At 55.3% G+C, this 25,484-nt stretch overlaps 10 protein-coding genes across 10 annotated transcripts; 6 read left to right on the top strand and 4 right to left on the bottom strand.

Moving 5' to 3' along the window:
- The first annotated feature begins 689 nt into the window (after window positions 1-689).
- Window positions 690-2,473, top strand: DACRYDRAFT_80322 (SMAD/FHA domain-containing protein). Its single transcript, XM_040776441.1, has 5 exons — window positions 690-1,488; window positions 1,573-1,682; window positions 1,747-1,841; window positions 1,961-2,381; window positions 2,433-2,473. Exons 1-4 carry the CDS (start codon window positions 1,090-1,092, stop codon window positions 2,017-2,019), a joined length of 663 nt encoding a protein of 220 aa, XP_040627773.1. The 5' UTR covers window positions 690-1,089; the 3' UTR covers window positions 2,020-2,381; window positions 2,433-2,473.
- A 1,114-nt stretch (window positions 2,474-3,587) lies between these two features.
- DACRYDRAFT_53532 (Pkinase-domain-containing protein) lies at window positions 3,588-5,051 on the top strand (the record flags this gene model as incomplete). Its single annotated transcript, XM_040775179.1, has 4 exons — window positions 3,588-4,022; window positions 4,086-4,418; window positions 4,485-4,602; window positions 4,693-5,051. 4 exons carry the CDS (start codon window positions 3,588-3,590, stop codon window positions 5,049-5,051), a joined length of 1,245 nt encoding a protein of 414 aa, XP_040627772.1.
- Window positions 5,052-6,270: 1,219 nt separating this feature from the next.
- Window positions 6,271-7,628, top strand: DACRYDRAFT_67627 (NADP-binding protein). Its single transcript, XM_040775851.1, has 4 exons — window positions 6,271-6,452; window positions 6,625-6,888; window positions 6,934-7,175; window positions 7,221-7,628. The coding sequence occupies exons 1-4, from the start codon at window positions 6,302-6,304 to the stop codon at window positions 7,578-7,580; spliced, it is 1,017 nt and encodes a 338-aa protein (XP_040627771.1). The 5' UTR covers window positions 6,271-6,301; the 3' UTR covers window positions 7,581-7,628.
- A 311-nt stretch (window positions 7,629-7,939) lies between these two features.
- On the bottom strand, window positions 7,940-9,998 carry DACRYDRAFT_80313 (APC amino acid permease; the record flags this gene model as incomplete). Its single annotated transcript, XM_040776440.1, has 7 exons — window positions 7,940-8,182; window positions 8,233-8,741; window positions 8,789-9,171; window positions 9,225-9,297; window positions 9,352-9,500; window positions 9,546-9,807; window positions 9,858-9,998. The coding sequence occupies 7 exons, from the start codon at window positions 9,996-9,998 to the stop codon at window positions 8,044-8,046; spliced, it is 1,656 nt and encodes a 551-aa protein (XP_040627770.1). The 3' UTR covers window positions 7,940-8,043.
- Window positions 9,999-11,445: 1,447 nt separating this feature from the next.
- On the bottom strand, window positions 11,446-11,601 carry DACRYDRAFT_89348 (uncharacterized protein; the record flags this gene model as incomplete). Its single annotated transcript, XM_040776908.1, has 1 exon — window positions 11,446-11,601. The coding sequence occupies one exon, from the start codon at window positions 11,599-11,601 to the stop codon at window positions 11,446-11,448; it is 156 nt and encodes a 51-aa protein (XP_040627769.1).
- Window positions 11,602-11,787: 186 nt separating this feature from the next.
- DACRYDRAFT_53419 (glycoside hydrolase/deacetylase) lies at window positions 11,788-12,875 on the top strand (the record flags this gene model as incomplete). Its single annotated transcript, XM_040775173.1, has 3 exons — window positions 11,788-12,083; window positions 12,146-12,201; window positions 12,250-12,875. 3 exons carry the CDS (start codon window positions 11,788-11,790, stop codon window positions 12,873-12,875), a joined length of 978 nt encoding a protein of 325 aa, XP_040627768.1.
- Window positions 12,876-14,591: 1,716 nt separating this feature from the next.
- DACRYDRAFT_108226 (glycoside hydrolase/deacetylase) lies at window positions 14,592-15,991 on the top strand (the record flags this gene model as incomplete). Its single annotated transcript, XM_040768612.1, has 4 exons — window positions 14,592-14,887; window positions 14,956-15,011; window positions 15,060-15,661; window positions 15,719-15,991. 4 exons carry the CDS (start codon window positions 14,592-14,594, stop codon window positions 15,989-15,991), a joined length of 1,227 nt encoding a protein of 408 aa, XP_040627767.1.
- A 1,389-nt stretch (window positions 15,992-17,380) lies between these two features.
- Window positions 17,381-19,228, bottom strand: DACRYDRAFT_80307 (uncharacterized protein; the record flags this gene model as incomplete). Its single annotated transcript, XM_040776439.1, has 4 exons — window positions 17,381-17,483; window positions 17,536-18,364; window positions 18,411-18,666; window positions 18,722-19,228. The coding sequence occupies 4 exons, from the start codon at window positions 19,226-19,228 to the stop codon at window positions 17,381-17,383; spliced, it is 1,695 nt and encodes a 564-aa protein (XP_040627766.1).
- Window positions 19,229-20,014: 786 nt separating this feature from the next.
- On the bottom strand, window positions 20,015-22,306 carry DACRYDRAFT_116765 (uncharacterized protein). Its single transcript, XM_040770262.1, has 2 exons — window positions 22,135-22,306; window positions 20,015-22,088 (listed from the first exon to the last, which is right to left on the bottom strand). The coding sequence occupies exons 1-2, from the start codon at window positions 22,243-22,245 to the stop codon at window positions 20,142-20,144; spliced, it is 2,058 nt and encodes a 685-aa protein (XP_040627765.1). The 5' UTR covers window positions 22,246-22,306; the 3' UTR covers window positions 20,015-20,141.
- A 1,157-nt stretch (window positions 22,307-23,463) lies between these two features.
- Window positions 23,464-25,213, top strand: DACRYDRAFT_80299 (phosphoglycerate mutase-like protein). The gene is made up of 2 exons (XM_040776438.1): window positions 23,464-23,652; window positions 23,701-25,213. The coding sequence occupies exons 1-2, from the start codon at window positions 23,550-23,552 to the stop codon at window positions 25,176-25,178; spliced, it is 1,581 nt and encodes a 526-aa protein (XP_040627764.1). The 5' UTR covers window positions 23,464-23,549; the 3' UTR covers window positions 25,179-25,213.
- The last annotated feature ends 271 nt before the right edge of the window (window positions 25,214-25,484 follow it).

Genomic DNA, 25,484 nt, shown 5'->3' with positions numbered 1-25,484 from the left:
ATGCTTCTACTGCAGGAATGAAGCCCAATCATGTGACAAAGCCAAGAAAGGTAGCTCAGTGCTCCACAGCAATAACAGTATTTACCCCCTTCCCAGAAGCATGCATGGTTCAGGGAAAAGATTGCAGCCACTCCAACTCAGGAAGAAGGGGAAAGGTCATGCACTAGACAAGTGCCTCTCAACCCCATCCCCCCCCCCCCTTCCAATATCCTGGCTGCCAAGGCAATGAAGAAGACAGAAGAGTCAGCAGGGAGTAGTGGAGCATTGACCTCAAGTGCATTGGTATCAAAGCCAAAGCTGTGGTGGGGACTGGGTAAGGACTATGACTGGGATAGGATATTGGCAGAAAAGTAATAGGTTGAATAGAGGCTGCCTTATGTGTATTAGATAGGAACAGTGAGGCAGACCTGGGGGTTCAATTGAATAAAGGGAAGGGGTGGATTTTTTCCCTTTACAGTGAAAGAGATTGGCATACTACACCATGTTTGCTAGTCTGGTGAGTGACATAATCTGTCTGTACAGCTGTACTATCTGCTCCATAACGCTGCCGTGGGAATTACCCCCAGGGAAAGCCTCCGCGGCGAAAGCGTGACTGAAAGATGCTTCCGCTAGCAAAGGTGCTAGTACTACTTGGCTCACTTCTGTTGCCCTCTGCTGGAAGACCTCATGCCTGCACGAGACCGACAAGACTCTCCTTCTCCTAGGCGAACAAAAGTCCGTGAAGGGGATCGCGACTCCCAAGAAGGGGAACGGGAACGGGAACGGGAACGGGAACGAGAGAGGGAGCGGGAACGAGAACGAGAGAGGGAGCGGGAGCGGGAGTATGACAGAGGACGAGAGCTGCGTGTTAAGCAGGAAGAGGAGAGGTATAAGAGGGTGAAAGAGGAGGAGAAGGATGAAGATCATGATCGGGATCGGGATCGGGATTGGCGCAGGACGAGAGAGCGAGATGGGGATAGGCCGCGTGAACGAGAACGAGAACGAGAACGAGAACGGGATCATGATCGTGATCGTGATAGGGAACGGGATAGGGACCGGGAACGGGAGGACAGAGAGAGTGAGAGGTACAAAGACGGCCGACCTGGTCGTATGAGGGATGACCGCGCTTATCGGCGGCGAGACGAACAGGACCGGAAGCAGGATCGTGCCCGAAGTTCCCGCTCTCCCCCTGCGCGGCGCCGCCCTTCCCCTCCAGCAGCCTTCCCCCCCTCCAGTCGCGCACGTTCCCCCTTCCCCCCCTCCAATCACCCCCGTTCCCCCTCCCCCCCAGCAGCCGCCAACCCCCAGTCCCTCCCAAACTTCGCCCCCTCCGGCGCCCTAGCCGCAGAAACCAACACCATGCACGGCGTCCTCCTCAAGTATAACGAACCCCCCGAAGCTCGCAGGCCGGAAGTGGGCTGGAGGCTGTATGTGTTCAAGCATGATGTGCAGGTGGAGATGTTAAGTATTGGGAGGCAGTCGGCGTATTTGGTAGGCAGGGATCGGGTGGTGAGTCTTGTTCTTTTCCTGCAATTGGAATCGCAGTTGCAATCGTGTTGCGTGCGTGGTGATCGACCTCTGACGGGAGAATAGGTATCGGATATCCCGATCGACCACCCCTCCTGCTCAAAACAACACGCAGTAATCCAATACCGATGCATAACATCCAAGAACCCATATGGAGATTCCCAATCTACAGTCAAGTGAGCCCCCCTCCCCGCGCAAGCACACCCTTGCTCAGGCTAATGATGCTGATGATGGGGGTAGACCGTTCATAATCGATTTGGATTCTACGAATGGGACGTTTGTGAATGGACAGGAGGTGCCGAAGAGCCGGTTTTATGAGTTGAAGGAGAAGGATGGTGAGCCCTGTTCTCTTGCTTTGCTTTGCCTTGCCTTTGCGTAGCCTTGCCTTTCCGTGGCTTTTCATGGCCTTGTCTTGCATTACCTTGCTGGACCGGAGCTGATAGGTGGGGTTTAGTGATCCGATTCGGGCAGAGTACGAGAGAGTACGTCTTATTACACGATGAGGCAGCGTAGCGCGTATCCGTACCCGTATGAGACCCGTCCTGCGAGGCGCTCGAACGGGAGGTAGGGTAAGTGGGAGGTGATGGATTACCAGCTGGAAGGATTGTAACCAAAAGCGGGTTATCTCTGCACGGGGCAAGTAGGATCATGCATTTGCGGTCATGCGAAAGGAGAAGCGCGTGAAACGATCGAAAAGATGAGCAATATAAACGTGTCCTGCGCTCATTTGTTCAGCAATACAGTACGCACGGAGTGCTGGCCTAATCGACCGAATATGAACCGCAATCCCTGGCGGTTCGTTGTACCTTGGCGATGGGTGGTACGCTTAGGATCTGGCAGGTGTGGGTGCTTACAGTACCGCCTGTTAGGGTACTGTAGGTGGACATGTTGTATACTATCCCTCTGAAGCCCTAACCCTGAGACAGGCTTGAGCGTCTATCATCCATCATTCACCATCTTCTCAACCCCCCGGGTCGTGCCTTGTGTCTCCCGTCTCGTGCCTTGCATACCAACCAGTGGTGTTGTTGTTGACGACATAATGTGATAGAGGTGCACGTGCCCGGGAAAGCGGAGTGCTAACCTTTGTAAACTGTCAATCGGAGGCGATTCGGCCCGTCGCTGTCCCAACTGGTTCCGTGCAACTCCGATCCATACTCCGCACTCCAAGGGGTACGTCATCCTTTGAAGCGGGTGCTAATCTTCCTCCATTGCACTGCCTTGTTATACAGTGAAAGTAGCCAATGAGCGATGAGCGGGAGAGTGAGGGGAGTGAGAAGGAAGTGCGAGTGCCTTCCAGCGGGTCTTTACTCTCTCTGTCCTCTCTCTCTCTTCTCTTCATCTCACTCGCCGGCTTATCGGAGTAAATCATCTCCGTCTAATAGGGAGAAGAGGATATTACATCACCCACTCACCCATCCATCGTCACTGCTCTCTCTCTTGCTCACCTCATCCACCCCATTCCCCCCTTCTCCCCATCATGCCATATCAGTAACACACCCTCATCACACCCATCCACTCACCCACTCACCCTCAATACCCTCAACTATACAACAATGTCATCAACAACAGACGACACTCCATCAGCTTCTCTCTCTGCTCCTACTGCCTCAACAGCAAGCTCAAGCTCAATACCAGGACAGGAAGACGACCCTGATACCGACAATCCAAAAGTACACATCACTCAGACCATTAAACCTATTACTCCTCTCCCTCCCAAGGCGTATGTCAATGACACCCGCAAACCACCTCTCGATCTCCTCACTAACGGAGTCCCTACTGCCAAACCTTCCATCGCGCCCGCACCCGCAACACCAAAGCAAAACGGGATATTCAAGCGCATGCTCTCTGGTAAATCTGACAAGTCCGGAGATACCCAAGCAGCAAGAGAAGCAAAGGACGCCTACGTAAGCTCCATGACCGGGACGGGAGCGGGCACGGGAAACGCGCACATCGACCGCCTCTCTCTCCCGAAAGACGCTCCTCCCATCGGGAGTGCCCCTCCCACCGCTGTGAGCGTCTCAGGCCCCCCGAGCCCGGGGAGTGACGCCCACTCGCATTCCGGAGCAGCGCGTAGCCCGAGAATGGAAGAAGACAGCCAGACCAGCTCGCACGATCATGTTCGCGCTTGGAGGGAAGGGTCTGCTCTCCCCCAGGGAGCACCGCCTTCCCGCCCACCGAGTCGTGCGCCCAGCGTCCGTTCGGGTAGGGAACCTTCCGTCCCTAGGCAGGAGAAGCATAAGCCGGAAAGCGTCTTCACCCTTGCGGGACTTATCGGTTCTGGCCCGAAACTGAGCCGGCGGCCAAGTCAGAGTTCGCGCAAGAGCGATAGCGAGCGCGGTGCGCCCTCTGCTTATGGTCCCCCGGGGCCGGTGGGGCTTAGCACGGATAGCGTGGCGAGCTTGACGAAGAAGTATGGGTATTGTGAGAAGGTGGCGATTGGCAAGGGGGCGACGAGTGTCGTTAGGCTTGCGCATAAGTGGGAGAGGGGAAGCGAGGAGAAGCTGTATGCTGTCAAGGTGCGCCGTTCTTTGGATGTGAGCGCTAGGGAGGGGCGAGTCTGACCATGTCTGTGCATGCAGGAATTCAGGAAACGACGCAAGAACGAGACGGAAAAAGAATACGTCAAGAAGCTCACCGCGGAATTCTGTATCTCCTCCACGCTCCACCATATCAACGTCGTCGAGACCGTCGACCTAGTGCAAGACGAACAACACCATTGGTGCGAAGTGATGGAGTACTGTGCTGGGGGAGACCTTTATGCTGCGATCAAGAAAGGAGGCATGTCGAGGGAGGAAGTGGAGTGCTGTTTTGGACAGATATTGAGAGGCGTTAATTATCTCCATTCGCAGGGGGTGGCGCATAGGGATATCAAGCCCGAGAACCTGTACTTCAACGCCAAAGGTCATGTCAAGGTGCGCGAACTCCCTTTCCCCACCACTGGTGGTACGGGGGCGCTGATGGGATGCATGCATGCACAGATTGGAGACTATGGAGCTTCGACGGTGTATAGGTTGCCTTGGGAAGCGACGATCCATATGAGTACAGGACTCTGCGGGTCAGAACCGTACATCGCTCCCGAACAATTCCTTAACAAGCGTACGTCCCTTCCTCCTTCCTTCCACATCCCCCGCCTGCCTCCCGGTATGGTATGGTATAGTATAAGAGACGTACTGACGAAACCAGCAGCGTACGACGCAAGACTGGTCGATATCTGGGCATGTGCGATCGTCTTCTACTGCCTACACTTCCAAGAACTCCCCTGGCGAGTCGCCCAGCTCACAGACCCTTTGTACGCAGCGTACTCCGCCGCCTGTCTCAGCTCCTCATCGAACAACCCCTCTTCTCTGCCTCCTACTGTCTCCCTCTTGTCGCCCAGAGCTTGCAGACCGCTCCTGAGGAAGATGCTAGAGCCGGACCCGAAACAGAGAGCGCTGATCGAGGATTGTTTAAGGGATCAGTGGTTTGTGAACGTGGAGGTTTGTACGGAACCGTTGAGGGAGGGGAGTAAGGGTCATAGGCATGTGTTGCCGGGGTTGGCGCCGTGAGCTGGTCTGTTCTGCTCTGTTCTGCTCGGGGGGTGAGCCTGCTGGGGCGCTCTGTCTCTACTTGGTTCTGGTTCTTAGTGCAGCGGTTGGAGTGGTTGAAGTGGTTGGTGGTTGGCGGTTCGGTTGGCCGTTGGCGAACGGTTGAAGGGTCGGACGACGCACGCTCCTTTAGAAAGCACGTCCCCGACAAGAGTTCCGATCCCGATCCCGATTTCGACCAAAATCCGACCAGAATACGGCGAATGCGATATGAAATGTAGCGATCTTGATCTTTATCCCTCCTTCCCTCCCTCACCACCCTCGCCCTCTATTTCTCTATTCCTCTCCCTTATTCCTCTCTAAACCGTTCGATGTCGGGCACGCCTGCTCTTCTGACGCGGGTCTACCGTTCTCCCCCCCTCTTTTCTTTCTTTGAAAACGTCTCTCTTCGCTCTTGTGTTCTGGCTCCTGTTTGTCTTGCTTCGCTTCATTCGCGTCCTTTTCCCCCGTTTGCACTCATGTTCTCCCCCATGCCGCATGGCTGCATGGGCTGAAATGAGCGGAGATATCCTGTGTTGTATGAAAGATGTCTTATGAGCCCCGTGTTTGTGTGCTTGCGTGCTTGCGTGCTCGTGCTTGGTCGCCCAAGATCACCAGGATCTTGAGGTACATGAGGTATGGTATCGTGAGAGCAGGAGACATGCAAAGTGCGGGGTGCGGGTTGTGGGGTGCGGGGTGCAACTTGGGTTCTCTGCCCCGCATCCCGGATGAGGGGGATAATGTGCACTGGCACTGTGCTCCTGCTTGCTGGACTGTGTCGACTGGGTGAAGATGATACTTGTGGATTAATATTATGGTATTGGGATACTTACTCGTAGTTGTCCAGGCCCATGGTGGAGGAATTGCCGCGTCCAACTTGCACGTGCTGCAGCTGCATCGTCCAACCTCGTAGAGGTGCCAAGTAGTCCACATTCCTAATTAATTGAGAATACCTCATAATATAAAGTATTTTCATGGCCCTTCTATTGAGTATTGGAGAATTGAAGTAAGCAATTAGGCAGCATATAAGGCTGGAGATTGAATTGAAGTTTCTGATAGGGTTTCCAGGCCCTTTCCCTGTGCTAATTGATTTCCCTTATGCACCACCCCCATGGAAGGAGGATCACGTGCTTCTTCGGGCCTAAGTAGGTTAGTCAAGGGGGTGACTATATAGCACCTGCGACAGCTCGGCATACATATCCCCTCTCCGCCCTCCGCCCCTGGGGGAAAAGATGCCAATCACACCCCAGTTCTACACCAGCGCAGTACTCTACTTCGTCTTATCGACGGCTTTGCTCTACCTACTCATGTCGAGTGACGTGAAGAGGGGGAAGAGGGTGGGGAAGAGGGGAGAGAGGGTGCTCGTTTTGGGTGGGGGGAGCGGTGAGTTAGTTGGTTGGCTTTTTCTGGGAGGGGGGTGTTGGGGAGGTCTGCGGGGGATGCTGGGGGGGTTAGGGCTGCTGGGGTCTTGCTGTTGGAGGGGGGTTATGTGAGGGGCGACGCGGGATGCGAGATGTGGGTCGTAAGATTCAGAACCGCGGCTGACGAGAAACAGGCATCGGCCGGTCCATCGCCCTCCTCTACGCAAAACGAGGAGCTCGGGTATGCATCGTCGCAAGAAGTGAAGCCGGTCTAGAGGAAGTCAAGGGCCAGTGTCTTTCTCTCCTCCCTAAGCGCGGCGCTGGTGAGAAGACCGGAACCACGGAGTCCCGGTCGGGGTCGGGGTCGGGGTCGGGGGCGGGGCCGGAGGTCATCTCCCTCGTAGGGGACATCGCGAGTGTGGACGATCTAGTACGGGTTAGGCAGGCGGTGCAGGACGGTGCGCTCTTTCGTGGAAGTGCGGAGAGGTACTGACGGCACGTAGCATGGGGAGGACTGGACACGCTCGTTCTCTCCGCTGGGATCTCCTCGCTCAAATCGCTGATGCACAACGCCGGCGTCCAAGGGTCGAACGAGGATGCCTCCTCCGAAGGGCTCGCCCATCTACAGGAGATCGTACGGAACGTGTCCGAGATCAACTACGTCGCTGCCGCCCTGGTCGCGGGGACGTTCTTCCCTATGCTGGAAAGGACAAGCAAGCTCGGCGCTGTGATGCTCATCTCTTCTGTGAGTGCTCCGCGTCCGTTCCGCGCTCACGCTGAGCAATCGCAGTCTGGCGCGCTGATCCCCGCGCCCACGCGCACGATCTACGGCTCCACCAAAGCCGGCGCCCTAATGCTCTACCAAGCGCTCGCGATCGAGCATCCCGCCCTACACTTCTCCCTCATCTGTCCCGGTACCGTCAACACCAATTTCCGGGCTTCAGCTCCGGACGAGGACGACAAGCCCGAGTTGGAAGAAAAGAAGCTCGAGCCGGAAGAGGTTGCCCAACGGGCGATTGAGGCTGTTGATAGTGGAGAGCGACTTGTCATCATGCCCTTCCGACACAAACTTGGGCATATATTGTATAATTTTGGCGCACGCCGGCTCATCGAAAACCAGGCGGCGAAGAAGTACAGGTGGACGAAGTGATACGCTTTTGTCTAATGCCACCTATCTTAGGGCTACGATGACGATAATAATCTAGGCATTTGGATGTGCTCGTTTGCCCCAACACCGCGACATTCTGTTGATCCAGAGTTACGACGGGTTTTCGCCAAATCAGGGCACTACTAGATACCGATCAGAAAACTGTTGCCTGATGCGTTAGATCATCTGTTGAGATGCAGGTTCTCCGTTGTATTCTCCCCTGCACCCGGGCGCATCACTTGTGACCTCACTATCTACATGACTGACCAGAGGGATGCATCCGATGTTCGGCCAGTACCTATTTACAGAGTAACCCGTCTATTCCAGCCGTCCACCAGTGGAGTACAAAGTAGTGCTCCTCTATATTAGTATGACAAGACATTCGACCCCGCTAAATCCGGCGTATATGGTGGGACCCGACCCCATCCTTGCCGAAGAAGTTTCTATCTCCCATTGCCAGAAAACCTCAGACGACGCTCGTCTCCACGTCCGCCTCTTGCACATCCTCCTTGCTATCCTTACTCCCTTCCAGCCCATCTGTTATTATACCGACTGTATCAGCGTCATCCAAGTTTGACCGCGGGCCGTGATAGTGCCTATGACCACTGCACAACGTCAGCAACTTTCTACTGTAGTAAAGGGAGCACAGACGTACTCGATCATATACCACGCTCCGCTCAGGACAATCACGCCCACAGTGATCACACTCGCGTAGTTCATATTATCTGCAGTAACGGGCAACACGTTCGGCATGGAGAATATGACGCAGATGAACGCGGTCCACAGTGTACAAACGATATTAGCTCCCCAACCAAGGAGCCCGTCACCCATGTAGAACGGGCCCGGCTTGAACTGCACGTCCGGGTGGTGTGCGTATAGCCGCCTGAGGATGATAGGGATGACATAACTCGAGTCGAGTGCGATAGCGCACAGGGAGAAGATCGCATTTGCCGCGATGGGGCTGGCGAGATCTAGCAGACCGGGGAGGATAGCGATGAACGTGTTGAGCCAGATTGCGCGCAGGGGAGTTTGGGTTGTGCGCGAGATGTGCCCGAAGAACAGCCGGTCGGGGAGTCCACGATCTCGCGAGAAGGCGTAGATCGTCCGGGAGTTTGCTTGGAGCGCGGTTTGGACGACGAAGAATGCTGTCAGGCAGACAAAGCTCTGAAGTTCGGGTTAGAAGACAGCGAGAGGGGCGAGGAGAGGCGTACCCAGAGGAAGAGCGCGCCTGGCTTGCCGAGTCGTATAGCCATTATCTGTAGGAAGGCGCTCCCGCTCGTGCCTGGGAGGTCCTCCAACGGGCCAGAGCAGAGCACGACAACAACATTCAATATCCAACCCAGGACGCCAGTGCCGATCACAGCGATGAAGATGGCTGCTGGAGCGGCATATGCCGCGCGCCGCACTTCTTCGCTGATATGAGCAGTAGCGTCGTAGTCCGTCATCGTCCATTGCACACTGAGCAGACCGAAGAGGAACGCGATGCCTGTGTTCCAGCCGCCGGTTTGGTTCACGATCCCTTCGGAGCCGAAGACGTAGGATGCGGGGTGCATCTCCGAGCGAGGCGTCTTCGCCAGGAGGCAGATGATGATCACTAGCGCGCAAGTTACGATCGATTAACTAAGCCAGATAAGGAAAGGGACGTACATGCCGTAGTGCCCAGGTTGACGAACACGAACCCCTTTGTCAAATGCGCCAGATATCTTGTCGCGAGCGAGTTCTACCACAGCTGGTTATTATAAGCCCTCCCACGAGGAAATAGAAGCCGACGGACCAAAACACCATGCAGGCATAACAGGCCCGCAAAGAGCCCTACGACCATCCCTTGGGTGACGACGAACGACCCGTCTGTGGCGAGACTGACAGCTGCCCAGATCATGTTCGCTAGCCCGAATTCGGTCGAGGAGACGCCTGCTACTTGTCCTGCGTGATGTTAGTTGGTGTGCACGGGGAATGGCGGAGGCGTACCGAGGATGTTGAGCCAGCCTACCACCCAGCCTACTCTTGCTCGACTGCCTTTAGGGCAGAGCATCGCGCTGGCGCTGTATAGGCCGCCGCAAGTGGGAAAGGCACTCACGATTTCAGCAATACTGGAGCCGAGGGTGAAGCACATACAGGCCCCGAGTAACCAACACCAGGTTACGGATGCTGGGCCACCGAGCAGGAGAGGGGTGTTGAACGTCGTCGCTATGGACGAACAGAGACCCATGATGCTGAATGCGAAGGATATCTGAAGAGAATGAGCTGAGAACGGGTTTGGTTACAGGGGAGGCTGCATACGGTAGCGAGGTTCGAAAACTCGCGTTTGAAGCTCGGGACATAGCCTAGTGCTTCGAGCTCTCGGTCGTCTTCGCTCAGTTCCGCGGCGGGGTTGCGAGGCTGAGGGAGATGCTTGGGCACTTCAGGGGCCGGAGTGGACATGATGGCAGTTGCAGGAAGCAGGAATGCCCAAGAGAAAGATAAGGCGAAAGGTCGTGAGACGCTAATGTCGCGTCCTTAAGATATCAAGTGTAGTGGTGCGGAGGACGGCCGCTGATATGGCGTACGGTTGTTAATGCTGACACGGGCGATACGGATATCCGGTGGACAGCAATTCGTTGGACAGCGAACAGCAAACAACAAACAGCACAACAGCAAGTGCTAATGCAAGTAAATTCGAGGTCGTGCGACCTGCTTATCAGCCACCTGGCCAAGCATGACGTCCGGATAGCCGGATGGTGGGGCACACGACCCCAATAATACTATCTGTAGAGCGGGTTTCTCCGCATGTCCGCGTGGGGTGTGAGGAAAACTTTCAAGGAGAGGACCCTGACACATGGTATGCCATCATAACCGGGTCCATTCCGGTATCTCGGGCTCCATACTGGCATTCCTTCACCTTCTTAGTCTCGTTCATCAGATGCTCCACATCACAGCCACTTTTGGTGCTGTAACGCCCACCCAAGTTCGTGACTGGCGGCTAAGTCCGAGTGGCAGTGCTCTCAGTGGCAATGCGCCGAAAGTCCGAAAACTTCCTGCCGGTATGCCATTACCCCCTGAATTCCGCACCCGATAATGTCGGCTCACTTCCCTTCGGTCATATAGAGTGATCGCAGGGATGTGAATCCACACCCAGTGCTGAGTGTATGGCTCTGCTGGACAAACCTGCCAAAAACTATTGGGATCCGGACCGGTGAGCTTGGCATATCTAGGCGCCCAACTGCCGCTTTCGCAAGGACAGCTCACGGCAGACAAAAGCATTCCAGTGTGGGCTCGTGATCCTTTCTGCTCGGAGCTTCTAGTGATAATCAACAGACCTCTTTTTCCTGGATCTCAAAAAGCGCCGAGCATCAACCCGCTCCCAAAACGAGGACGAGGGCGTCAATCGAGGGAGGGAAAGACATCTGCTTTCCCGGCACCTGCACCTTACTAGTGTCTTCACCCTGCCTGTTCCGCCTGTCAGCTGCTCACCTCCGTCCCGCTCATTCTAGAAATCCAACAAAAGAGTCATCCCCCTTCTCTTCCGGTTGGAACAGCCTCCCACAAGGGTGCAGAGCCGCCTGGTCCGTGCTTCCCGGGATGCCCGTCATCTGCCCTCCTGCGCTCAATGCCGACCCTTCGCGTCTCCAGCGCGACACGCCCTCCCGCTCGGCACTCATGCTCGGCATCCATTCTCTCCTCATATTTCTGCACATGGGTTTGCCGTTTACGGCGCGTCTTATCCCGGTCGCATGCAAGTAAATGGCCATTTTGGAGGGAAGCCACTTTTCTGCCAAGCATTACCTCCGGGCAGAGCGCGTCCGGCGGCCTCGCGCAGGCTGTGAACCTCCTGTCCTTCCTCCCTTGCTAACAGGACCTTGATTGGATAAATCCTGGCGGCGATGTGATGTTATCCTCTGCGGTGCATCCTGTCTGCCGGGCTCGGCTTGGCGTGCCAATCCCTTCTGGACTGAACCGGGACGTGCTCCCCATTATCCAGTGAGAGATAATCGAGATCCGCACCTCTTTTCTCCTCTCCGAAGATTCCACTCATCAAAAGACCCATCAAAATCGGGAATATGACTGCCTCCCCTTCCAGAGCGGAAAACTGGGCGTCTGTCTATGCTGGTTGACGGCAGACTTCCAGAGGTGGAGAAAGGACCTTGAGAGAGTATATATGTGCTCTGACCGGAATATGCGTATCTCCATTCCTTTCTTCGTTCTGTGACCATTTACCCCCACACGCATCAACATGCTATCCCTCCCACTAACACTTTTGCCCCTCCTCTCTCTCCCTCTCCTCTCCCTGGCATCCCCCCTTCCGTTCTATCAACCCCATACATCTCCCGCAGCCGCCCTCTTTCGGCGTCAAAACGCTTCCCTCCCTGCTGTAGGCACAGATGCGTGGACAGCCCTCTACCCCTCTGGCTCTGGGACACCCTCCACCATCCCCCAGGCGTGGCTAGACGCACTGGCCGCGGCAGAAAACAGTGGCCTAATCCCAAACATCAGCCAGTCTACACTTAATAGTCAATCGGGGATGACTACGTGAGCTGATCTTAAACATTACCATGTGTGTTGGGGCGGTGCTGATGATACATTGCCTGTAGGTATCCGGATGGCCAGGATCCGACAGGGACGGAAGTCTGTTCCTTTACATACCAATGTAAGCCCCTAGCTCAATTTCTACACGTGTTTCTCAATATTCCCATAGGCAATGTGACAACCGACATCGTCAACCCTCCGGAAGGTGTAATTGCCCTTACCTTCGACGATGGTCCCATCCCCGGACCCTCTGACACGCTGTACTCCTTCCTGTACAATAACTCCCAGCATGCGACACACTTCATGATCGGTGTAAACATCCTCGGAGCGCCGACCCAGTTCCTCACCGCTTTTGGGAACAACAAGGACCATATCGGCGTCCACACGTGGAGTCATCCGTACCTTACCACACTTTCGAACGACCAGGTCGTCTCTGAGCTCGGCTGGACAGTGCAGATCATCCACGACTCAACAGGCGGCCTCATCCCGTCCTGCTACCGTCCTCCTTACGGGGACACAGACAACCGTGTTCGCGCGATCGCAGAGCACGTGTTTGGGCTGAAGACCGTCACGTGGAACCAGGATAGCGAAGACTGGATGATCGGCGATGGCACGACCGAGGAGGCCGTGGAAGGAAGCTTGACGAATTGGGTCGTGGATGGTGGAGGAGTGCAGGGGCAAGGCTTGTTGATACTCGAGCACGAGCTTATGGACACGACGGTGCAAGCGTTTATGGATATCTATCCAAGCATGAAGGCGAACTGGACGGTGGTATGTCGCTCTTCTTTGTTCTAAGAGCAGAGGTCTGATAAAATTCACCAGAAAACTGTACCAGACGCTTTCTCCTTCTCATGGTACCAGAATGGAAACGCTACCACCCCCGCCTTTTCGCTGGGGGTCGCCTCTCCTGTTCCGACATTCACTACAACCACCGCCCCCCCGAACTCGACTCCCCCCGCCACCAGCTCGCATGCCAACAACACCGTTACTAGTACTGCCTCTGCAACCATCAGCGCACCAGGCGATAGGACTCAGACAGGTGGCGCGGGTAGGACCGCCACCAATGGGCTGCTTGCCCTTGCTGCATTTGGCATGGTCATGGCGAGCCTTCTTTGATTGGACTAATTTGGTTTCCCGGTAATTTGGCTCCGGGAAGACTACAAATTTTGTATTGATATGGACTCTCTCTCGGACTACGGTTGGAATGCGTTTTGGACACGTACTTTCGTTAGATCATGGACTATGACAAAGGGACAATTAATGCGGTACCTGACCGTCTCGGTGTCAGGTTATTATAATATCAATCGTTTGCATAACTACGACGGCATGCGAGATGCGGGAGCTACTCAAGCTCAGGTGTGAGACGGATCAAGGTGCTGGACTTCACAGCCAAGCGCCAAGAGCTCATTCTTCGAGGGGGCAGGAACATGCCCCCCCCGTTTCACCTGAGATTGATGCCAGCCTTCAGGGGGACATAAACTTTGCTAATTTTGGCGACACCAGGAAAGCATCCGGTTGATGAACACAAGACCAGCAGCTAGAGGAAGGGAAGGGAATACATCCTCTGATGAGTTTCCGAGCGTAAAGGGTAATAGTGGATCGCCGTTGTCTGAAGACTGAGAGCAACCCAATAATTGGGTTTGTTTACATGCAGCCTGCTGATTATATCTCAGCAGGTCTCCAATTAGCCAGGATCAGCCCGCGGCCGAAGGCCTTCCCTATTGTGCTCTTCCAATGGAGTTTGTACTATGGTAAACAGAAGGCGGAAAGCACCAAGACCACCCGTGATTTGTTGCCAAAAATACCCAGATTGCCGTGTTGATAATGCCCTGTGGTTGGCGGGAAGAACTTCCTGCTTCCGCCGACCCCAGAGATTCGGTCCCTCGGCGCGACACGCCTCTCGTGCTGTGCAACTCCTCCTCCAGCGCTATTTTCGCAGCCCTCTCCTCCGTCAACGTGATGGTGCTTCTTGGTCCTGGTCGATACTACTGAACTGAACGCCGGCGGATAGCCCAGCTACCAGCCTTCTTCAAACAAGTCGGCCGGCTGGGTGCAGCCTGCAGACTTGGCTGTCTTTCTCGGGCCTCCCACGAACACTTGATTTGACAACACTCGGCTGCGATGTGATGCTTTTCTTCTCATTTTGTGACAAACTTGCAGTTGTTCTCGGGGCTGGGATTGGCAAGCCATATTTTTGTGGGCTGAAACAAAACGTCGTCTAGTATCGTCCAGCCTGAGAGCCAAAGATAAACGAGATCCGTCATTCTCTGCGCCTCCCCGACCCTTCCTTTATTCACGAAGGACGATTATGTCTGTCTCACCTATTCGTACGCAAATGTGAGCCTCTGTACTCCGTTTTGGATGATCCGGTTGTGGGTGGGCTCGATGAGCGTATATATGCATGCGTTTGCTCACCTTTGCTCTGCGCACATCTCCAGTGATTTCTTCATTCCTCCTCCACTCCGCCGCCTCCTACTCCCCCTTTCCCCCCTTCTCACACGGTTTAGCATGATGTCCCTATCACTAAGTCTTTTCCTCACCTTTTTACTTTTTCCCTTCCTTTCCTTCGCAACTCCTCTTGCGTTCTACCAACACCCTTCGTCTCCGGCTACCGCCCTCTTCCGGCGCCAAAACACTTCTCTCCCTACTGTCGGCTCAGCTGCATGGACGGCGCTCTATCCTTCTGAATCTGGAACACCTACCACCATTCCTCAATCATGGCTGGACGCCTTGGCTGCGGCAGAGAACCGTGGCTTAATTCCGAGCATTAGCCAGAGCACTCTAGATGCTACGACGGGAGTGACTACGTGAGTTTCTTCAAATTCGAATGGGTTGTCAGGCAGAGGGCAGTTCTGACGCAATGTGCCGGATGTAGATATCCGGATGGCCAGGATCCGACAGGGACGGAAGTCTGCTCCTTTACATACCAATGTAAGCCCCTAGCTCAATTTTTACACGTATTTCCTAATATTTCCATAGGCAATGTGACCACCGACATCGTCAACCCTCCGGAGGGTGTAATCGCCCTCACATTCGACGATGGTCCCATCCCCGGACCCTCTGACACGCTCTACTCGTTCTTGTACAATAACTCCCAGCATGCGACACACTTCATGATCGGTGTAAACATCCTCGGAGCGCCGACCCAGTTCCTGATCGCTTTCGGGAACAACAAGGACCACATCGGCGTACACACGTGGAGCCACCCGTACCTCACCACTTTGACCAACGATCAAGTAGTCTCCGAGCTCGGCTGGACAGTGCAAATCATCCACGACTCTACGGGGGGACTCATTCCGTCTTGCTACCGACCCCCATACGGGGACACAGACAACCGTGTTCGCGCGATCGCAGAGCATGTGTTTGGGCTCAAGACTGTGACATGGAATCAGGATAGCAACGACTGGACGATAGGAGAGGGTACAACTGAAGAAGTGGTGGAAGGAAGCTTGACCAACTGGGTTGTGAATGGTGGGGGGGTGCAGGGCGAAGGATTACTGATACTCGAGCACGAGCTTATGGACACCACCGTGCAGGCATTTATGGGTATTTATCCAAGCATGAAGGAGAAATGGACGGTGGTATGTTCATGTTGCTAGCGGTATGTGAAGACCCCAGACTTATAACGGCTTAATCAGAAAACGGTGCCCGACGCTTTCTCGTTCACCTGGTACCAGAATGGAAACTCCAGTACTACACCTGCTTTTCCGCTTTCCGTCGCCTCCCCGGCTCCGACATCCACTAGCACCCCGAGAGCGCCTACCAGCACTATCAAATCCGCACACACTAGCACTGTCACAGCATCCGCAAGTAAGGGAAGCATGGCGCAAACGGGCAGTACCAGTAGGATCACCGCTAGCCATCTGCTCGGGCTTGTCGCCTTGGGTATGACTTCGGTAACTCTTTTCTGATTGGAGCGAGCCTTGTAGTGGCGGTTCTCTCTACGTAAGCTCATCGTTCCTTTGTAACAGTGAGGACTCTCTTGCACTTTCGGATAGACCGTGTTTTTTGGACATTGTGTTCGATTAAGGACTTTGACGGGACAATCAGTCGGACCAATGGGCCATCTGTCATTATTCGATGATCAGGATAACATTCGTTTAATAAATAATCTTGTGCAAGGACAGAACAAACTGCTACAAGTGTGAAAGTGACATAAACTGGGAGGGATCTCGCACTGGCATTTGAACCTGATTTATGTGCAGAATGCACTTTAGTGTCGAACCTTTCGTTCTGATCATGGTAGACGCAAGTCTTGAGTATTCTTGTAACGGGAAGCACATACAGTTCACATCATGCGCCAAGCGAAGTTGGTGAACACCTGAAGACCGGAGATTCCTATGCCGAGGTTTCATAAGCCAGAGGGTTATGAGCACTGGAACAACAATGCAAGAATCGTCGAGTGTTCAAGGAAACAACACAGGCAAGGTAAGACAAGGTAAGTGAAGTCGAGAAAGCCATATTTGAAGCTGTTGCAGTCGTCAAGCATACAAGAGAGGACAGGAAAAGACGGCTGGGTATCCTAGAGCCACCCTCACCCACCTTGCAGGTTCAAAAGGGCCCAGACTGAAGCCAATTGAACACTGTAGGAGGACGGCGCCCAACAGGATGCACAACATAGTTGGTCCTGTCGAGGAGAGGGCAAGGCGGCAAGCCACGAGAGGACCATCTATCAACGTAGAACCTCGGCACCGAATCTAGGTGCAGAGAATTCTCCTCCGCACCGGATGGCATGACCGAGGTAGATGGATCTACACGCACTCTGAAGCATGCGAGAGGATAGCGCAAAAGGGGAGGGCGAGCCAGGGCAACGAAGAGAAGGAGTGAGAAAGAGGAGTACATCAGCGAGGGCGTGCTCATTCATCAGCAATTCTGCTGGGCAGCGCACTTCATTCGGCGATGTAGTCAACTATCGCACGTCCAGAAGGGGAGAACCAGGGGAGGGTAGAGATGAAGGAGACATCAACGCCTCCTGAAGCTTTCTATATAACACCACCGTTTTCGGTGGTTGGTGTCTTCCCCGACCATCTTGAAGGTGACCGTACAGGGGAGATAATGAATAGGAGGGGAATAAGCAAGGGAAGGTTGATACATACGACCAAAGGCGGAAGTATGGGAGCAATGTGGTTTGGAACCGTACAGTTCTTGAAAGACATCACGTGATGATATGATGACTCTGCCGTAGAACAAATCCGATGCGGAGGGAGATGGCTCATGACGCATGCCGTTACATACACAATGAAATCCTCAATTTTATCTACCCTAAGATACAAGAAAGTGACACCCGAACCGAGGTAGGATCAGTACCCTCCAGCTTGGAGCGCTCCCGCCTGTACCTTGCCCCCGCTTGCAGGGCGAAGGATCTGGTTCGTCCCTTCCAAGACGACGAACGATCCCGATTGGCTATACACCATCAGCATCATGTCAACAACCACAGAGAGGAAAGAGGACGTACAACTCGTTGCTGTTCCTCGTAAGTATATCTGGGATGGCAAAGTAGTTCGCAGTCACGTTATGTGCCGAAATATGGAGTTCGAAGTACCCTCTATAGAAGCCTTCGGACCACAACAGGTCCGGGTTGGCAGCAACCAAGTACTGCGAGATAGCAGCGGACATGTTCGCTGGCAACGTTTGCCCGAAGGGGGATGGGGAGGAGACTGCCGTACCGGCGAACTCGACCAGCTGACCCCTGGTGTCGGTGCTATTCTTCCCGAGGGCCTTAGGGAGGGAGGACTCGAATACCCAATTAGCGTGCGAGTCGCCAGAAAGGACGACAACGTTGTCGATTGAGTTGTCGTACAGGTGTGAGAGGACGCGGTTGCGGTTCGCGCGGTAGCCGTCCCAGGCGTCAAAGTCGAATGTCGTGCCTGGTTCTAGGCCGGTATAGTTCAGCGCTCCGAAGACGATCTGTTGCCCGACGATGCGCCATGTTGCGCCCCGCTGGACGGAGGTGTCTAGGGTGGAGTAGAGCCAGTCTTCCTGGTCCTTCCCCATGAGGGAGCGGGAGTCCTCGGTCGAGGAAAGTGTCCCAACATAGTCGGTGTTGTAGTACAAATCCGTGATATCGCGTTCATACTGGCGGGTATCGAGCAGTGTCAGATCGAAGAGTTTTCCAAACTGGATGTTGTGCCAGATTCGGAGCTTGTCGTCGGCCGCGATTTGGCGGATAGGCTGCCACTCGTGGAATGCCCGGATGGCAGAGGCCTTGCGCTCTGTGAAGCAGACGCCGAGGATGGAGCATCCAAAGGCCGTGTCGTTCGTATCGGCCGTGCCAGCCTTCCAAGCTGCAACCATGTTAACCACCTCTTGGGCTTCAAGGGGTGAGCTTACCCTGGTCAGCAACATCATGGTCGTCCCAAACGATGTACCACGAGAACTGCCTGTGTGCCTCCTGCAGGTCCGGGTCAGTCCTGTACTGCGCAATACGCGTACGGTAGTCGCTCAGTGTCGCGATCTCCTTGTCAGGCAGGGGCACACGGCCGATAGAAGTCCCGTTCCCGTAGTCGCCGTTCTTGTACTCGTAGATATAGTCTCCGAGGTGAATGTAATAGTCTACCGATTCCTTAACAGTGGGGTTTCCGAACGCCTGCAATACCCCAACATCAGATGGTGCCCTCGCTCACTAGGGCAGGACCACGCACGTTGAAGAACCCGAAAGGCAAGTTAGAACATGAGTAGACAGCAAACCTCTGCGTCCCGACTTTCTCAGCGGGCGTGTTCGCGTCAGGCGCAGTCCTCCCCCGCCCAATGGGACTCTTCTCCTCCGGCTTGGCGCAGTTGGCAAACTGGTAGTAGTACAAGCTAAGCGCATACAGTGCCTTCGCTTCGACTTTGACGGTAAAGTCGACGTCGTAGGACGTGTATGCCGTCCCTTTGAGCACAGGGGGGCCTGAAGCGTGGGGCGTTGTGTACACAGCGTACGAGACGCAGACAGGGACGTCGACCGCCGCTACCTGGGCCGGGAAGGCACGGGTCCAGATGAGGAACGACTCCCCATCCGGGTCACCCGAAGCGACAGAATGTGTAAAGTTGACCGAGCCAGAGTAGATATAATCGGCGTTGCTCCAGTCCGCTCCGCCGAACTTGACGTACCCTTCGTCCCCCGTGTTAGGGGTAGGTTCCTGCGGGAAAGGGCCGAGGGGGTCCATAGGTACCTCCTGCCGCTTCCGGAGGTGGGAAGCGAGGGAGTGCAGCGTACGCCTTTGGAGCTTGTGGACGGGGACGGCGAGTTGCGGGTGGTTTATGGATGGAGAACGGTAGACCAGGTTGTTGGAGTATGATGCTAGGGCCAGAGGGGCCAGGAGGAGGGTGAGGGCGAGCATGATGTGTCTGTCTGCTGAGGACGCCTAGGAGGGATAGCTAGCAGCCCTGGAGTCCTAGTGTGCTGGTGTTCGGCATTTAAAGACTGGAGTGATGTACAGCATGACAGCATAGGATTGACCATGTGGGTGTTGTTCGCGAATTTAGAGCCACGATGACTGTCTTCCATGTTGAGAGATATTCTAAGCACTGCAGATTGCCCAATCAGGAGAAGCACATTCCAACATGAGCAAGGCACCACTATCCATGTGGAGCGTTGTGGGATGGAGAGAGAGTGGGAGAGGGAAAAAGATGCCAGCCAACGACCAAGGAAGCGCAGTGCGAACGTGCGAAGTTTGCCAGGAAATGAACCATGGGAGGAAGGGTGGATCCATGAGGGTAGTTGATGAGCGTTATGTTCAGGGTCATTGTTGGCTTCTGATGACTAAGGCATGATGTGAGACCACGCCGGGTTCTTTCGTGACGTCCTACCTTTGGGGTCTTCCATACTGAGATCAGTCCATTGTTGTGTCGCAGTAGAGTCCCGTATCACTACGCACAGTAGCCGTATGATGCGGCCACAGGGATACGACTAGGCTCGGGGTTCCAGAGTCCCATCCCACGCACGAAACGCCCAACAACCCATTGATTACCAATCTAAAACAGAGTACTTTTCAACTTCCCATCAACCATTTCATTCCCACAAAGTTCAAAGTTCTTTCAAAGAAACCCAGACCCAGTCGTGCAACGTGCATCGTGCAACTACTGCACCGAGCCAAATCCTTGCGTACAAGTCTTGCCAATCGGCCCAGACCCAGAACGCATATAACAGATCTTGGCCGCTACGCACGCCGCGCTCGTGCAGTTCGGGCTCAGCACGGAAGTCTTACCCTGATACGTCGTGAACTGCTGGATGAGCGCCGGGTTCTGCTCAAACTCTTCCGTGACCTTGTGCCACCAGGTAGCGTTCAGCGGAGCCGAGGCGGGCCAGGAGATGCTCTTCCCGTACGCCTGGCGGGTGCTGTATTCGTACACGAACTTGGGGCCGTGGGCGGTCTGGTTGTCCAGCGACGCGGTGGCGGAGATGTTCGTGTACCACGTGTGAGCATCGAGGATGTCGAACGTGACGGCGTCGATCTCGTACATACGGAATCCAGAGTTCAAGTTCGTAAGGGGAGTGATGGACGGAGCGATCCAAGCGACCGCGCCTGCAGAAGCGGCAGAGATGTTTGTAGCGTTGTTTGCGTAGAAGATCTGGAACTGGTCTTCGTGCGTGTGGCCAAAGAAGATACCGGCGATGACGTGCGGTGCGTAACGGTCGACGATCTGGTAGAACAGGTTCGTAGGGTTGTTCAGGGGGTTGGAGCCGTCCCAGCCTGAAAGGACGTGGCCGATGATCCACGCGCGCTCACCTGCGTCCTCAGCTTCCTGTAGCTCGTCAGCGACGAACCGGAGCATGCCGGATGGGTCGGACTTGGTCATGTTGATGTAGTTGAAGTAGTTCGCCTTGTACCACAGGTCAGTATTGATGGTGATGATGCGCAGGCCGTCGGGGCGCGCGACGGAGTAGGCACCGTAGTGCGCCTTAGCCATCGCCGCGACATCGGAGGAGATCCAGTCGTTGTTCTCCCAGAGAGTGGAGAGGGTGTCGTAGTTCCAGGAGAACTGGGTGCTAAGGTTAGCCTGGCCGAGCTGGGTGCCGAGCAGAGCAGGCGCGTCCTCGGCCTGGTTGTAGCTGTCGTGGTTGCCGATCGCGGCGTAGATCGGGCCAGAGCCGAGGTACTTCTTGTACAAATCGTAGAGCACCGTCTCGGTGTACTCGACGTACGTCTGGGAGAGCTCGTTCTCAGGATCGTGGGAGACGAGGTCACCGGTGAAGATGGTAAAGTCGAAGCCGGAGCCCTCGGTGCCGGTGACAGCGGGAATAGCCTGGAGCGCAGCGAGGGCAAGGTCGTAAGGCGTATCGCAGGTGAACCACCCGTAGCGAGGAGCAGGGAGCAGGACCTGGTTAAGCGAGTGCGAGTTGGGGTTGTTCGCCCTGCAGCAGAGGGAGGAAGTGCAGTTCGCCTCTGCGAAAGTAGCATAACGCGCATCAAGATGGAAGTCAGAGATGTGGAGAACCCTGGCGCGCTGTCCAGAGGGAGGAGGAGCAACTGCATTCGCCGGCTTGGGCTTGGCAAAGTAGCCGGTCATGTTGAGCGGGCTGGGGGGAGGGAGAGGGCAGAAACCGGAAACGAAGTTGTTGCAGATGTTCTGGCCGTCATACCCAGCAACATCGGCAGCAGCGAGGACCTGGGCAAGGACCTGGCCGAGTGCGAGCGGTCCATAAGTGTTCTGGCACGTGGTGGAGAACTTGAAGTAATTGCACAGATTCACGGCGAGCGTAGGGATCGACTCGGGGGTGACGAGCGCGACAGCTTTGGCGACTTCGAGCCCAGCAAGGCAGCGGGAGCAGTTGTTGCCCCAGCCAGAGTTGTTCAGGTTGGCAATGTTGACGATCTGATTGAACGCGTTCTGCACGAGAGGGCCGGCTGCGTCGGTCGACAGGAGCGCGGGTGGGTACGTGCGCGGGTCGGACGTGTCGTTCACCGGGATATTCTTGGGGTCAGTCAGGCCGGCAGCGAACACCTTGCCCGTGAGGACATTGGTGATGACTGGCTGCGGCTGCTCGTCCGTCAGAGTGGGGACGTTGTAGTAGCTAGCAAACGCCTGTATCGAGGTAAGTGTATGCGCATATATCTCACTTTAAACGCACCTCGGTAGGGAAGACACCCTGGGCGACGTAGGTCGGGCTGCCGAGGGCGAGGCTGGTCTCGCCGGCACGGGCAAAAGCGACGAGGGAGAGAGCGACGACAGCGAAGAGCATGGTCGTAGTCCGCGATGTGCAGGGAGCAACTCGTCCTGGGATGCATTGATGAAGGGGGGACTATAAGGCACAGAGGCTCCGAGTGCTTCTTTCCCATATGCACCAGGTTCGCGAATGGTTGGGAATGAGACCGGACTCCGGGTTCGGGTTTACAGCCCCCGTTCGCGCGCACCTTTGTCAGAGGCTATCAGTACATTCCCATGAGCACACGGGGTTGCTGATGATGATGGAGAACGTGCACCACACACTGTCATCTCTCCCTCTCCGCCGACCAACGCCATTCATGCAAGCGCACATGCCATATGCGGACAGGGACGTGCGCCCCCGGTTGGAGAGAGCACACTGTACACTGTGTTCATCACACCCTCAGACAGGATGGTAAACCCGAAACATGCGTTAGGGCAAGAGGAGCAAGTGGTGGTGAAGAGGGAAGGGAAACAGAGTTGGTTGTCTCCACCCCGGCGGCAGCGTATCAATATGAACTGGGGGTGAGAAGAAGGAGGAAAAGTGTCTCATGTGGTTGGCACTGGAGGAAGAACAACGTCGAACGTGCCTCGCGTGGATTTCCCTGTTGGTCCAACAGGGTCCGACGGTGAGACACCACATGGAGCGGAATACGTCACCATTTGGTTGTTCGATTTCCCTCTGATTCGAGCCAACCAGAGCGTGTGGACTCAAAGACGTGTTGCTTCTCCGGTAATCCACCTCAATACCCTCCGCGGCTAGACTACGCGGAGGGTATTGGATCTCGTGCGACAGACAGGGATCTAATCTGACGTGATGTTCGCATCTTATCTCTTAGTGGCGAGGGGCGGGTGTTGTTCCATCCATGTTCATGATATCCGACATCAGCCTCGGTCGGCTACAAAGTAATATTGTCAACCTTGGGTCTAAGACACAGCTCTGTCCCTGCTCATCTATAACTGTCAACGCGAACGTGATGTAACAACAACCTGCAATTCGGTTCCTCCCCGACGCCCCTGCAGTTGGAAGTCCCTTCAACGTGCTTCCTGCTCCATTCAATAATGACTCCTTTGGGAAGGATGTGGACTCACGAAGGCTATTTTGGGTCTGTCTTCACTTCGCTCGTGCATCGCCCGGCTGAGAGGATCAACTTCGGCAGGCACACACTCCATGCGCAAACAAAGGTCCATCAGTATGTTCAGTCATTCCGGTCTTCCGGTCCTCGTTCGTCCTTGGAGGGTATATAACACCCAGCTTGGCACTATTGGATTCCCTAGGCACTCAGTCGCTCTCCTACTGCTTGCCCCTCAACGCCAAGCTTCTCGCTCAACAAAGCTACAATGGCCGTGCTATCCCTGCTTGTGCTTGCGTCCATCGCATGCGCCCAGACCGCTAACCTCTTCCCTCCCGGTTCCGTCGTAGGCTACCCCGGGCCTACCCCTAGTACGTCCCTTCCCATCTTCCATGTTCCCGATGCCTGACCACGTGTAGCGGGTATTGAGGCTTTCGAGGTCGCCACCGGACCCGCAGCGCCCGCGCAGACCAACTACTTCCCCCTCGTGCGCTTCCGCCCATCCGATGAAGGCGCCAACGGGACATACGACCCCTTCGCGGTGTCGTTCGGCAACCTGTCTCCCGCGTTGTCCCTCCCTCCCGCCACCTTCTCCCCAGACTTCGTCAACAGCTCCGCGCTCATCCCGCCTCAGTGCACGCTCAACCAGGTCCACCTCCTGCACAGGCACGGTTCGCGCTACCCGACCTCAGGTTCCGCCCCCGCCTCCTTCGGCGTGAAGGTCGCCAACAACACGGGCAAGTTCAACGCCTCTGGTTCCCTCTCCTTCCTCAACAAATGGCAATACGGCCTCGGAGCGGAGATCCTCACCCCCTTCGGCCGTGAGCAGCTCTTCGAGCTCGGCGTCTCTTTCCGTGTCAAGTATGGCTACCTCCTCGACAAGTTCGCCAACGGCACCCTTCCCGTCTTCCGTACCACCTCCGAGGACCGCATGCTCAAGTCCGCCCTGAACTTTGCTGCTGGCTTCTTCGGCATCCCCTATGAAGACCAGTACCACCAGAGTATCCTCATCGAAGCGACCGGGTTCAACAACACCCTTGCGCCCTACGAGACCTGCACGAACGGGAACAACGCCAACAGCGCCGGTGGATCAGCGGCTGTCAACCTCTGGGTTCCTATCTACCTCAAGGACGCTGCTGCCCGCCTCACCGCCCAGTCCGGCGGGCTCAACATCACTGCCTCCGACGCGTATGCTATGCAACAGCTCTGCGCCTACGAGGTCAACGCGCTCGGGTACTCTGACTTCTGCCCTCTCTTCACCCAGGAGGAGTTCAAGGGTTTCGAGTACACGTTTGACCTCAGCTTCTGGTACAGCAACTTCTTCGGAGGGCCGTACGTCGCTGCCCAAGGTATTGGCTACGTGCAAGAGCTCGTCGCGCGCCTCACCCAGACCCCCGTCGCTGTGCACAACTCGACGACCAACTCGACGCTCGACAACTCTGCCGTTACCTTCCCGCTCAACCAGCCCATCTACGTCGACGCATCCCACGACACCGTCATCTCCGCCATTATCGTAGCGATGAACTTCTCCTCTCTGGCCGCTACGGGCCCCCTGCCCACGGACCACATCCCCGCCAAGAGGTCCTTCATCGTTTCCCAAGTCGCGCCCTTCGCGACCCAACTCGCGGGCCAAGTCCTCACTTGCACGGAGGGCAACTCCACAGAGTCCTACATCCGTTGGCTGCTTAACGACGCCTCCCTCCCGCTGACCAACATCCCGGGGTGCGCTGCCGACCCTTATGGCCGGTGCCTCACCTCCACCTGGCTCGCGGCGATGAAGCAGCGTATCCAGCAAGTCTCGTTCGCAAATGACTGCCTTGCTAACTACACAATTGCCAACGTCATCGGTGCCAATATCACTGATGGCAGGCCGCCAAAGAGCGCTGTCTTCCACTAGATTACCTTTCTTCATAGCAGGACACTGCACAACTTCGTAAAAATAGTAATTTTGCCAAATATGTTTGTGGTTGCGATTTGCGCTCAGGCTCACACGGAGCGTTGTTAGGAGTGAAATGTGTCTTTCCAGGGACTTTGTCAACCGTGTTATTGGGAGAGCATGCATACTTAACGACTTCGGCCATCTCATCACATATCAAGAAGCTCACATATCAAGAAGCTCTCGCTCATAACGCACGCACGTGTGTAGTATTGACCTCGGCAAGCCAAAGTATCCGCATGATTACGTACTAGTACATTCAACCTA

The sequence above is a fragment of the Dacryopinax primogenitus genome, assembly GCF_000292625.1.
Source record: "Dacryopinax primogenitus strain DJM-731 SS1 chromosome Unknown DACRYscaffold_11, whole genome shotgun sequence".
In the NCBI taxonomy this organism is placed as follows: Eukaryota; Fungi; Basidiomycota; class Dacrymycetes; order Dacrymycetales; family Dacrymycetaceae; genus Dacryopinax; species Dacryopinax primogenitus.
Note: the sequence above shows the minus strand (reverse complement) of the source record. Positions and strands in the feature narration are given on the sequence as shown.